At 55.8% G+C, this 13,712-nt stretch overlaps 1 protein-coding gene across 1 annotated transcript in view; it reads right to left on the bottom strand.

The window, feature by feature from the left end:
• The window catches only part of LOC125449288 (alpha-actinin-2), a 70,755-nt gene extending 63,141 nt beyond the window's left edge, over positions 1 to 7,614 (bottom strand). The window contains exon 1 of the mRNA XM_059641509.1: positions 7,264 to 7,614. Within this exon, the coding sequence (XP_059497492.1) occupies positions 7,264 to 7,392 (129 nt within the window). The 5' untranslated portion in view covers positions 7,393 to 7,614. The remainder of the gene's footprint in view (positions 1 to 7,263) is intronic.
• Between the last annotated feature and the right edge of the window lie 6,098 nt (positions 7,615 to 13,712).

Genomic DNA, 13,712 nt, shown 5'->3' with positions numbered 1-13,712 from the left:
GTCCGGCAGTGCCCGCTCCCTCAGCACTGACCCTCCGACAGTGCCCACTCCCTCAGCACTGACCCTCCGACAGTGCCCGCTCCCTCAGCACTGACCGTCCGGCAGTGCCCACTCCCTCAGCACTGACCCTCTGACAGTGCCCACTCCCTCAGCACTGACCCTCCAACAGTGTCCCCTCCCTCAGCACTGACCCTCCGACAGTGCCCCCTCCCTCAGCACTGACCCTCCGACAGTGCCGCTCCCTCAGCCCCTCCGACAGTGCGGCTCTGTTCTCATGGCTCTGCTGTGTTCCAGCTGCTCCCCATCCATTCCCAAGTGCTCACCATTCCGACCCCCTCGAGCAGAGGAAGTACACTCAGACCATCCCCTTCACCCTGACTGCCTCCCCTTCCAGTGTCCTCACATCGACTCACCCCAAAGTGAGGGTCCCCCCTCCCACCTCTCAAACCCTTGGTGCACCATGGCCTCCCCGCTGTGTCCCAGTGTGGTACCGCAGACGCAGTGAGCCCCTCTTCTGGAAAACAACCCTACCCTCACGGGCCCACCCTGAGCCAGTATCCCTCTCCCCTCCCTCCAAACCCCCTGCAGCTCCACTCAGCCCCCGTGCTGTAATAGGAAGGGTATTATTTCATCTAGAGCAGGCTCCAAAGTAACTTCCCAGGAAGTTTCCGGGAGTTGGCTGGGTGGGGGTTGAGTTGTAGAGAGGCAGGATGGGCTGGGGGATTTTTCGCTGGAGTGCAGGAGATCGAGGGGTGACCTTATTGAGGTTTATAAGATCATGAGGGGCAGAGATGGGGTGAATAGCCAAGGATTTAGTTCCCCACAGGGTGGGCATTTCGAGACCAGGGGCATATTTTTATGGAGAGGGGGAGAGACTTAGAAACGACCTGAGGGGCAACTATGTTCCTCACAGAGGGTGGTTCGTGCGCGGAATGAGCTCCCAGAGGAAGGGGTGGGTGTGGGGCAGTCACGGCATTTAACAGTCCATGGATAGGGAAAGGTTTGGAGGGATGTGGGCCAGGAGCAGGCAGGTGGGGCTGGTTTACTTTGGGATTATGGTCAGCACGGGCTGGATGGGCCGAAGGGTCAGCTTCCGAGCTGTGAGACTCAGTGATTCCTCTCAAGACCCCTCTCCCCTTCCTCATGCCCATATGAGAAGCCCCAAGATGCCAATAGTCATGCAGCTGCAGTTTCCCACATCACACCCCCACCCCCACCCCCATCCACCACCCCCCACATTCACCCCCACCCCATCCCCGACACTCAACCCCACCCCCATCCACCACCCCCCACATTCAACCCCACCCCATCCCCGACACTCAACCCCACCCCCATCCCCCACCCCCCCCCCGACACTCAACCTCACCCCCATCCCCCAACCCATCCCCAAACCCCACCCCCCACACTCAACTCCGCTCCCATCCCCCACCCCCTCCCCCACACTCAACCCCACCACCATCCCCCACCCTCAACCCCACCCCCATCCCCCACCCCATATCCGACACTCAACCCCACCCCCATTCCCCACACCCCACACTCAAACCCACCCCCACACCCCACCCCACCCCCCACATTCAAACCCACCCCCACACCCCACCCCACCCCCCACATTCAAACCCACCCCCATCCCCCACCCCATACCCGACACTCAATCCCACCCCCATCCCCCACCCCATCCCCAAAACTCAACCTCACCCCCATTCCCCACACCCCACACTCAACCCCACTCCCATCCTACACCCCCAACCCCCATACTCAACCCCACCCCCATCCCCCACCCCACACCCCACACTTAACCCCACCCCCATCCTACACCCCCATCCCCCACACTCACCCCCACCCCCATCCACACCCCCATCCCACACCCCCATCCCCCACACTCAACCCCACCCCCCACACTCAACCCCATTCTCCACACTCAACCCCATCCGCCACACTCAACCCCATCCCCCACACCCATCCCTGCCCCCATACCCATCACTGACCCCATACTCACCCCCACATCCAACCCCAACCCCATCCCCAACCCCATTCCCATACCAATTCCCACCCCCACCTCAAACCCCACCCCAATCCCACCCCCACCCTGGCTCCATACCAATCACTGATTCCATCCCCACCCCCAACACTAAACTCCCTCCCTCCCCCTATTCCCGCCAACCCCATCCCCAAACCAAACCTACATTCAACGCCAACCCCATCCTCTCCCCCATGCTCAATCTCCCACCTCATCCCTATCTTTTTATCCTATCCCTTTACGCCTCATTATCCACTCCCTTATCCCATCTCTGTGCTAGCTCTGGGCTACATCACCTGAAACTCCGATGTTCATTCTCCCCCACACACTGTACTGCCCTCCCAGGCTCCCCTAATGCCTCACCCCCACCTGTCTGCAAAACCCCCCCCAACAATGACTCAACCACCAAACTCTGCCTCACCCCCAACTCCCCCCGAACCTCCACCTCCCTCCCCCAGACCCCACCTCTTCCCTCACCGACGCCCACCTCCCGCAGTCCCCCTGCCGTTCTCGTAGAGCAACAGTGTCTGAAGTTGGCCCCCCCTCCCCAAAATGCCGTTATATTCCTGAATTCCCCCCTCCACCATCAAACCAGGCCATGTTGGCTCTTCCACTGCTGGAGCCTTCACACACACCCTCATTGCCTCTAGAGCCGGCTACTCCCGTGAGCTGCCTTTTCAGTGGGGTAGTGGGGGCGGGGGGAGGTGGTGTTGGAAGCGGGTTCCACTTAGGCAGTAGATAAATGCAAGTTCACACTGCTGCCGAATACAATTGTGTCTGACGCCACCCGCAAGCCCACCCCCACCAGCCCACAACTGACCCCCTACAAGCCCCAAAACTGTTCATTCCCAGGGCAGAGTTCACAGTCCGGTGCTGTCAGAATCCGGTGTCGGAATCCAGTCCCAGGGAGCTGGCCTCAGAGTTTGCTGCTCTCACTGTTACAGAAATCCATGAAATTGTAACTAGGTCCTACTGGGTCACTCATTCTAAAGGAGTTGGTTAAATATGGAGCAATAGATATAGCCCAGCTCCAGTCTGACCTCTTCCTCCTGGGGAGACAGGGCTCAGTCTGACCTCTTCCTCCTGGGGAGACAGGGCTCAGTCTGACCTCTTCCTCCTGGGGAGACAGGGCTCAGTCTGACCTCTTCCTCCTGGGGAGACAGGGCTCAGTCTATCTGATCCACAGAGAGATCCCCTTCTCCCTCCCACCCTCGGCATAACCCAGGAATAACTGACCCCCAAACCCCAGCACACCCCTCAGGGAGCGGGGGAGGGAACTGCAGAGCCTGTGCCCCTATCATAACCACGGGGCAAGCCCTACAGAGGATCCTGTATACGTCCCTGTCTCTCCACAGTGGGGCCAAGGGGCTGGAGGGCAGTGTATGTGAGCAGGTCTGAGACCCCCCCTCCCTGTTCAGAGAGACACAGAGACAGACACAGAGAGAGAGAGACAGACAGACAGAGAGAGAGAGAGAGAGAGAGAGAGAGAGAGAAAGAAACACAGAGAGACAGAGACAGTGAGTGAGAGAGGGAGAGGGAGAGATATCGAGACACAGAAAGAGAGAGACAGACAGAGAGAGAGAGACAGAGACAGAGAGACACAGAGACAGAGAGAGAGACACAGAGAGAGAGACACAGAGAGAGAGAGACAGAGAGAGAGAGAAAGAGAGAGAAAGCCAGAGAGAGAGAGAAGTGCCTGGAAGGAGTGAGGGGGTTGTTGGTGAATGCTCACAGGAAGCATTTGGGGGCAGTCAGTGAGTACCTGTTGGAGAGTGGGTTAATGATCATCCTTAGCCCAATGCCCTCTCCCCCAGACTGTTCCTGAGCCTTGTACAAGCTCACTGCGACAGTCTCCCCCCACCCCCAGGCGCAGTGTCCTCTTTGTGACTGTCAGGGTGCAGGGCACACGCCTCTCTCTCAACACCAGGCGTCAATAATGACTGTGAGCTGGTCATTCAGCCGCACCCCACCCCTCGCTCCCCGGGCCAGGGACCTTCGTCAGTTTATAAAAATAGTTTCACCGGAGCTTAAATAGATCTGCTCAGATCAGTCATTCCTGCCACACAGGCTCCTCGCTCCCTCACTCACTCCTCGCGACTCAGCCAGGATATAATTAGTGGCACTGCGGTGGGTATTCCAGTCCTGAAACATCACTGCCTCTCATTTTACAGCTCATTTCTGACACTCCAGCGGCCAAATCCCCTGACTGCCTTTTCCCCAGCACAGTGCGCCAGGACAGTTAGCGCTGGCACACTGCGCCAGGACAGTTAGCACTGGCACACTGTGCCAGGACAGTTAGCGCTGGCACACTGCGCCAGGACAGTTAGCGCTGGCACACTGTGCCAGGACAGTTAGCGCTGGCACACTGCGCCAGGACAGTTAGCGCTGGCACACTGTGCCAGGACAGTTAGCGCTGGCACACTGCGCCAGGACAGTTAGCACTGGCACAGTGCGCCAGGACAGTTAGCGCTGGCACAGTGCTCCAGGACTGTTAGCACTGGCACAGTGCGCCAGGACAGTTAGCGCTGGCACAGTGCTCCAGGACAGTTAGCGCTGGCACACTGCGCCAGGACAGTTAGCACTGGCACAGTGCTCCAGGACAGTTAGCACTGGCACAGTGCTCCAGGACAGTTAGCGCTGGCACACTGCGCCAGGACAGTTAGCACTGGCACACTGCGCCAGGACAGTTAGCACTGGCACAGTGCTCCAGGACAGTTAGCGCTGGCACAGTGCTCCAGGACAGTTAGCGCTGGCACACTGCGCCAGGACAGTTAGCACTGGCACAGTGCTCCAGGACAGTTAGCGCTGGCACAGTGCTCCAGGACAGTTAGCGCTGGCACACTGCGCCAGGACAGTTAGCACTGGCACAGTGCTCCAGGACAGTTAGCACTGGCACAGTGCTCCAGGACAGTTAGCGCTGGCACAGTGCTCCAGGACAGTTAGCGCTGGCACAGTGCTCCAGGACAGTTAGCGCTGGCACACTGCGCCAGGACAGTTAGCACTGGCACAGTGCTCCAGGACAGTTAGCACTGGCACAGTGCTCCAGGACAGTTAGCGCTGGCACAGTGCTCCAGGACAGTTAGCACTGGCACAGTGCTCCAGGACAGTTAGCACTGGCACAGTGCTCCAGGACAGTTAGCGCTGGCACAGTGCTCCAGGACAGTTAGCGCTGGCACACTGCGCCAGGACAGTTAGCACTGGCACAGTGCTCCAGGACAGTTAGCGCTGGCACTGTGCACCAGAGCCGTTAGCGCTGGCACAGTGCACCAGGACTGTTAGCACTGGCACAGTTCTCCAGGACAGTTAGCGCTGGCACAGTGCTCCAGGACAGTTAGCACTGGCACCGTGCACCAGAGCCGTTAGCGCTGGCACAGTGCACCAGGGCCATTAGCTCTGGCACTTTGCACCAGGACTGTTAGCACTGGCACAGTTCTCCAGGGCAATTTGCACTGGCACAGCGCCCCAGGACCGTTAGCACTGGCACAGCACTCCAGGGTCATTAGCACTGGCATGATGGCCCAGGACCGTTAGCTCTGGCACAGCGCTCCTGGGTCATTAGCACTGGCACAACAGTCCAGGACTGTTAGCTCTGGCCCAGTGCTCCAGGGCTGTTAGCACTGGCACAGTGCTCCAGGGCCATTAGCTCTGGCACAGCGCTCCAGGGCCATTAGCTCTGGCACAGCGCTCCAGGACTGTTTGCACTGGCACATTGCACCAGGACTGTTTGCACTGGCACATTGCACCAGGACTGTTAGCACTGGCACAGCGCTCCAGGGCCATTAGCTCTGGCACAGCGCTTCAGGACTGTTTGCACTGGCACATTGCACCAGGACTGTTAGCACTGGCACAGCGCTCCAGGGCCATTAGCTCTGGCACAGCGCTCCAGGACTGTTTGCACTGACACATTGCACCAGGACTGTTAGCACTGGCACAGCGCTCCAGGGCCATTAGCTCTGGCACAGCGCTCCAGGGCTGTTAGCACTGGCACAGTGCTCCAGGGCCATTAGCTCTGGCACATTTCACCAGGACTATCAGCACTGGCACAGCGCTCCAGGGCAGTTAGCACTGGCATAGCGCTCCAGGGCAGTTTGCACTGGCACAGCGCTCCAGGGCAGTTTGCACTGGCACAATGTACCTGGAAAGCCCAACACTGACATAGTTAAGAGGCTAAACTGGCACTGGGCACTGCTCTACACTGGCACTGGAATGAAATAGTTTATAATGCACTGCTGGAGTGGTATGGACCCTCTCTCCCGGCTCTCACACCGTAATTAATCACATCTTCTGAGAAATTGCCCAGCTGCTGAAGATTTCTCTGCTTAAAGATAGCCGATGATATTTAAGAAGGTAAGCAATGAGCACAGAGAAACTCAACACCCGGTCAAAGCGCACAGTCCAAAAAGCAAACATCAGCATCTACTTATGGAACCTCGTAAAAGCGAGGTTCGGCTCTGGGAGCATTCCGGTTCCTGCAGGCTGCACAAGATCACCTTGAAAAATCCCAACCTCGGCCCAAAGGAAAAGGCCAACTGTTCGGGAGAGAATTAATCATCCCACAGCAAAGGTATCCGAACAATTTTGTTAGTTCTCAGTTTAGAATAAAGGACAGACCTCCAAACATCCCCTACTTTCCCCACCCGCAAATTCACACGACCCCGAAATCTCTGGGAAAACATACAAAGTGTTTCTCAACATAGAAATCTGAAGTTTAAAGACACACCCACTCACACACACTCATACACTCTCTCTCTCACACACACCCACTCACACACACACACAGACACACACACACACACACACAGACACACACACACACACACTCTCTCTCTCTCTCTCACACACACACACACACACTCTCACACACACAATCTCTCTCACACACACTCTCTCTCACACACACACAACAACACACTCACACTCACACACACACACACAGAACAGGGACTGAGGGAACCCCAAGATTTCTGTTCAGCTTAAAAACTCTCCAGAACATTTTTATGAAGGCACACCTCTCCGAAGCTTTCAGAAAAAACTTTTCCAACTCTTCGGAAACCACTGAAACTCTTCCAAAGCCTCAAAAACTTTTAAAGACTCTTCAAAACCTTTTAACAATCTTTTCTTCCCCCTGAAATGCTCCTCAACCATCATTGGAACAGTTTAAAGCTGGGGGGTTCTTTGAGGGACTTTATGTTGTGTTTCGAAAGAGCAGAGATTTATTTCAGTCCCAGACCATCCTCTCGGCTTACCTTTCTCTGCTGCTTTTCCCAGGCTGGATCAAGAAGGAGATCTCTGTCCCAATCTTCCTCTTGTTCCATGTAATGTTCAGTCACATATGTGGTGTGGTTATATGTGATATGGTGTTCGACTTGGGTCATCTTGTCTGTTTTCTGTTCTCTTCCCAAAAGCAATGAATTCAGTCTCACTCTCACTCTCTCTCTCCCAACTTCTGTGCAGCAGAAGCAATTCTATAAATGCCCTCTGCAACCTCCCCCAGCACAGGGCTGTCACAGTCAGACCGTTTTCTGTCTGCAGAGCTCTCGTTGACTGCGTGATCGAATTCCCCTGCAGTAACCCCCCACTCAGCCTGAGCTCCCTCAATAAGTATCCGAGCTTGCGGGGCGGACCCAGGCTTCATTGGGCAGTGGGAGGGAGCTGCGAACAGATGGGTTCCTGTCGCAGGGCACGGGAGGTGCCAGCTGTGGTGAGGAAGCCCCCACCACCACACACCGGCAGCTGTGCCCCTATCGTCCCAGTCAGAGAGCTGGCATCACCTTCAGGCACCTGCCCACAGCCCGGACTGACCCCCGCCTCACAGAGGCCCCATCGCCAGCTCCTACACCCCCATCTCTGTCTCAACCCACGCCCCAGCTCCTACACCCCCTCCATATCCCTGTCACCCCCTCCAGCCCCTAGACCCCGTCCCTGTCTCTGTCACCCCCTCCAGCCCCTACACACCCTCCCTATCTCTGTCACCCCCTCCAGCCCCTACAGCCCCTCCCTATCTCTGTCACTCCCCTCCAGCCCCTACACCCCCTCCCTATCTCTGTCACCCCCTCCAGCCCCTACACCCCCTCCCTATCTCTGTCACCCCCTCCAGCCCCCTACACCCCCTCCCTATCTCTGTAACCCCCTCCATCCCCCTACACCCCCCTCCCTATTTCTGTCACCCCCTCCATCCCCCTACACCCCCTCCCTATCTCTGTCACCCCCTCCAGCCCCTACACCCCCTCCCTATCTCTGTCACCCCCTCCAGCCCCTACACCCCCTCCCTGTCTCTGTCACCCCCTCCAGCCCCTACACCCCCTCCCTATCTCTGTCACCCCCTCCAGCCCCTAACCCCCCTCCCTATCTCTGTCACCCCTTACACCTCCCCATCTCTGTCACCCCCTCCAGACCTTCAGCACTGAACTTCCGATAGTGCCCGCTCCCTCAGCACTGACCCTCCAACAGTGCCAGCTCCCTCAGCACTGACCCTCCGACAGCGCCCGCTCCCTCAGCACTGACTCTCCGACAGTGTGGCACTCCCTCTGTGCTGACACAAGGGGGTCTTGTGCCCTTGTTGAAATTTTACGTTTGGGCGAAAATATTTCAACCTTTAACAATGTGAGAGAAAGTTTCACGTTGCCAGCTGGGTAGGGGCTGGGAGAGGAATTGGGGCTGTGCTGGCAACGGGCTGAGAGATCGTGGGATCCTGCTGTGCTCTGTGTGTTTCAGCACAGACACTGCAATCTTCTTGCTGTGCCTCTGCAAGGCAGTGGCTTCTGGATTCTGCTGGGCGGGGAGGAGTTTGAAGCCTCCAGGCAGGGTGTTTCGGATGATTCCATTGTGTGTTTGTGTGTGTGTGTGTGTGTGTGAGAGAGACGAGGGTAGGGGTCACAGCGTTCTGGTCCCCAGGCCATCACGATGGCTGGACCTCATCCAGGGGTCCATGCCCTCCAACTGAAGCCTGTGGAAGTTCATAAAATGCTCTTGAAAGGCAGCAAATTCACCAAGTGGGATGAGGTGAGTACTGAAATGGGGGAAAAGGATGTCGGAGAGAGGTGGAGACAGAGAAAGAGAGAGAGACTGCTGAAATCTCCCAGTCCCAACAGGTGAGAGTCAGTACGCATGGAAAACAGCTTTCGGAAAAGTTTGAAAAATGTGAGAGGTTTCTTAAAGAAGCTTCAGAAAAGTTTCTTTAAAAAAGTTTGGTAAAACTTTGGAAACATTTGTCAAACTTTGGCAGAGCCGTGGCAAGTTTTCGAAATGTTTGGTGAACGTTTCTTTGGATTGACCCCGGCCTTGGATATCAATTTCATTTTGTTGAAAAGACAAGGGGCTGTGAGGTTGGGCCTCACTCTGTAAATGTTTGGGAGGCCCTCGTGAGGTCAGTGAGCCCGGCTTCATGGGGGGGGAATGAGTAGCCCACTCACAGGACTGCACCTGGGTTTGGGGTTCCAAACACACACTGACTCCCTCTGGGGTACGGGCTCACACAGTCACACAGACACACACACACACACACACACACACTCAATCACACACACACACTCACTCACACACACACTCACTCACATCCACACACTCAATCACACAGACACACACACACACACACTCAGACACACACACTCTCTCTCACACATTCACTCACCCAGACACACTCTCTCTCTCACACACACACACACACACACACACACACACACACACACTCTCTCTCTCTCTCTCACAACACACACAGACACACACACACACACACACACACTCTCTCTCTCACAACACACACAGACACACACACACAGACACACACACACACACTCTCTCTCACAACACACACAGACACACACAGACACCACACACACACACACACACACACACAGACACAGACACACACACAGACACACACACACACACACACACACACACACACACACACACACAAGTAACTTTCATCAGCCTAATCTGTGGAATTCCCTCTCTCAAACTCCCCTTCTAACCCTCTCTCTCCCTGTATCTCCACACACCTTTTCCCCTCTCCTTCCTCTCTATTTCTGTCTCTCTCTCTCTCCCCCTCTCCTCTCTCTCTCTCTCTGTGTCTCTCTCTCCCTCCTCCCCTCTCTCTCTCTCTCTCCCATCTCTCTCCATCTCTCTCTATCTCACTCCCTCTCTCTCTCAGTTCTCCTTTACCCAGTCTCTGTGACTGAGCTTCCAGCCTCCCGACCCCCGTCTCCCCTGGTGTGGCTCAGGGGCAGGTTTGGATGCCACTGGGACCACTGAGTAAAGGGCGCCACGTAAATGCAGGTGATTTCATTGCAGAAGGATCAAATACCATGAGGGGAGTTTGATTGGCTCCTGGTTTTCAATGGGATGAGAGAGGGCCAGGGAGTTCGGCCCATTCTGTGTGCTGACCCATTAATAAAACAGGAGGTGGGACAGACCTCACTGAGTCAGGGGCAGTGAGGCAGGGTCACTGTGAGTCGGAGTGAGGTTTACTCCCTCCGTCGCTCCCTCACTCCTTCCCTCCCTCCGTCGCTCCCTCACTTCCTCCCTCCCTCGCTCCCTCCCTCACTCCCTCACTCGCTCACTCTCACACTCACTCACTCACTCTCTCACATTGCCCTCCCCACCCTCGCGGACAGCACATTGCATCAGGAATGGGTGACGCGGGTGGGGAGTGAGGATATTCTCTGAAGCGATGGTTGGTATGTAGACTAACAGGTTCCTCAGCATCAGCACCTCCCAGGGACAGGGACAGCACGGGGTTAGGTGCAGAGTAAAGCTCCCTCTACAGTGTCCCCCATTACACACTCCCAGGGACAGGGACAGCACGGGGTTAGGTGCAGAGTAAAGCTCCCTCTACACTGTCCCCCCCCCATCAAACACTCCCAGGGACAGGGACAGCATGGGGTTAGGTGCAGAGTAAAGCTGCCTCTACACACACACTCACACACAGAGACAGACAGACAGACACACACACACACACACACACACACACACACACACAGAGACAGACACACACACACACACACACACACACACACAGAGACAGACACACACAAAGACAGACAGACACACACACACACAGACAGACAGACACACACAGAGACAGACACACACGCGCGCGCACACAGGAGAGTGAGGGCATGTGGGGAGTGCTCTGTAACAGCAGTCACTCTGTCACACTCAGTAACTGATTCATCACTGAATCACTTGGGTTGTCTCACCCTTCCCCCACTGAGGCTCCAGGACTCTTTCTGTGTGTGTGACTTTCCAAATGTTTTCTGAGTGGGATCCACCAGGAGTAGGCTTCCTCCCTGATGAAGGGTCTAGGCCCGAAACGTCAGCTTTTGTGCTCCTGAGATGCTGCTGGGCCTGCTGTGTTCATCCAGCTCCACACTTTGTTACCCTCTATTGCTCCCACTCGGCCTGTCCCCCATTCACAAGGCCCCCCTGAGCTGGAGTGCGACTGCCTGGTGTTAGGGCGATTAAACCAAGAGCAGGCACACTTTCAGAGCACTTGGGTCCGGAGTATTTCACATAGCAGGGCTTTCCCTACCCAGCAACATCACGGTCTTTATAACCAACTCCCAAAAAGAAACACGAATGCCCAGCTTATAACTCCAGAACTGGAATCTACACTTTAATATTCTCAAAAACATGCAAAAACACACACCCACAGGCAACGCACAAATATTATCTATGGGCAGCAGAATTCGATGACTTATAGAGTCATACAGCACAGAAACAGACCCTTCGGCCCAACCCGTCCATGCTGACCCGATATCCTAAATCAATCCAGCCCCATTTGCCAGCATTTAGCCCATATCCCACTAAACCCTTCCTATCCATGTCCCCATCCGGATGCCTTTTAAATGCTGTAACTGTACCAGCCCCCACCACTTCCTCTGGCAGCTCATTCCATACACACACCACCCTCTGTGTGAAACAGTTACCCCTCAGGTCCCTTTTAAATCCTCCCCCTCTCACCTTAACCCTATGTCCCTCTAGTTTAGGACCCCCCCCCACCCTGGGGAAAAGGCCTTGTCTATTCACCCTATCCGTGCCCCTCACGATTTTATAAACCTCTATAAGGTCCCCCCCTCAGCCCCCGACGCTCCAGGGAAAATAGCCCCAGACCATTCAGCCCCTCCCTGTAGCTCAAACCCTCCAACATCCTTGTAAATCTTTTCTGAACCCTTTCCAGTTTCACAACATCCTTCCTACAGCAGGGAGACCGGGATTGAACACAGTTTTCCAGAAGTGGCCCTAACCAATGTCCTGTACAGCCCCAACATGACCCTCCTAACTCCCTATACCCAACGCACCGACCAATGAGGGGAAGCATCCCAAACACCTTCCCCCCCGCCCTGTCTACCTGCAACTCCACTTTCAGGGAGCTATGCACCTGCTCCCCAAGGTCTCCCTGTTCAGTAACACTCCCCAGTGTCTTGTTACTTTCCCATCACTCTCGTGTGATTCCTTCTGAAGCTTTACTGATGAAATGTGGCTGTGGATACATCAATTCTCCATCTTTCATTCCATTGGTCAGAAACTTTAATCCCCCCGGCAATGTCTTTTCCTCCCCTTAGCTTTTCAACAGGATCAACATCAGGAGAGCGAACGGGGGTTAATGGCCTCCTTCCTGTTCCTCTGTAACAGGCTCGAGGAGAGGACTGAATGGCCTCCTCCTGTTCTTGTGAAAATGGGCTGAATGGCCTCCGACAGTGCAGCACTGACCCTTCAGGAGGTTGTTACAACAGCAGAAACCAGTGATGCCCCACTAGGTCGAATTTCTGACGGAGGGTTCCCCACAGGGTGGTGCAGGGCCCTGCAGCTTGGTGGAGGTTGCTCTGGGAGGAGCCTGTTGGGGGATGTAGCTGTTCCCTTGGCCCGGGTCACAGTCTGGTCTCAATCTGATGTGTGTTTGTCCTTAGGACCCTGTGAACAGGACCCTCGTCACTCTCCGCGTGGATCCACAAGGATTCTTCCTGTACTGGACCGGGCAGAACAACGTAAGATCGAACGGGAATGGGTTTGGGTCCTTTGGGAATGTGGGCAGTGGGAGTGGACGGGAAGAGGTTTGGGTCCTTTGGGAATGTGGGCAGTGGGATCGAATGGGAATGGGTTTGGGTCCTTTGGGAATGTGGGCAGTGGGATCGAATGGGAATGGGTTTGGGTCCTTTGGGAATGTGGGCAGTGGGAGTGGACGGGTAGGGGTTTGGGTCCTTTGGGAATGTGGGCGGGTAGGAGTGGACGGGAAGGGGTTTGGGTCTATTGGGAATGTGCGCAGTGGGAGCGGACAAGAAGGGGTTTGGGTCTATTGGGAATGTGGGCGGGTAGGAGTGGACGGGAAGGGGTTTGGGTCTATTGGGAATGTGGGCGGGTAGGAGTGGATGGAAAGGGGTTTGGGTCCTTTGGGAATGTGCGCAGTGGGAGCGGACAAGAAGGGGTTTGGGTCTATTGGGAATGTGGGCGGGTAGGAGTGGACGGGAAGGGGTTTGGGTCTATTGGGAATGTGGGCGGTGGGAGCGGACGGGAAGGGGTTTGGGTCTATTGGGAATGTGGGCGGTGGGAGCGGACGGGAAGGGGTTTGGGTCTATTGGGAATGTGGGCGGTGGGAGCGGACGGGAAGGGGTTTGCACAAGGCCTTCCCTTTAGGCCTCATCTCTCTCTCTCTCTCTCTCTCTCTCTCTGCTCCGACACATGTCACCAGAGATTT

This window comes from Stegostoma tigrinum, chromosome 42, assembly GCF_030684315.1.
Source record: "Stegostoma tigrinum isolate sSteTig4 chromosome 42, sSteTig4.hap1, whole genome shotgun sequence".
Lineage (NCBI taxonomy): Eukaryota > Metazoa > Chordata > Chondrichthyes > Orectolobiformes > Stegostomatidae > Stegostoma > Stegostoma tigrinum.
This window is presented reverse-complemented; position numbering and strand designations above follow the sequence as displayed.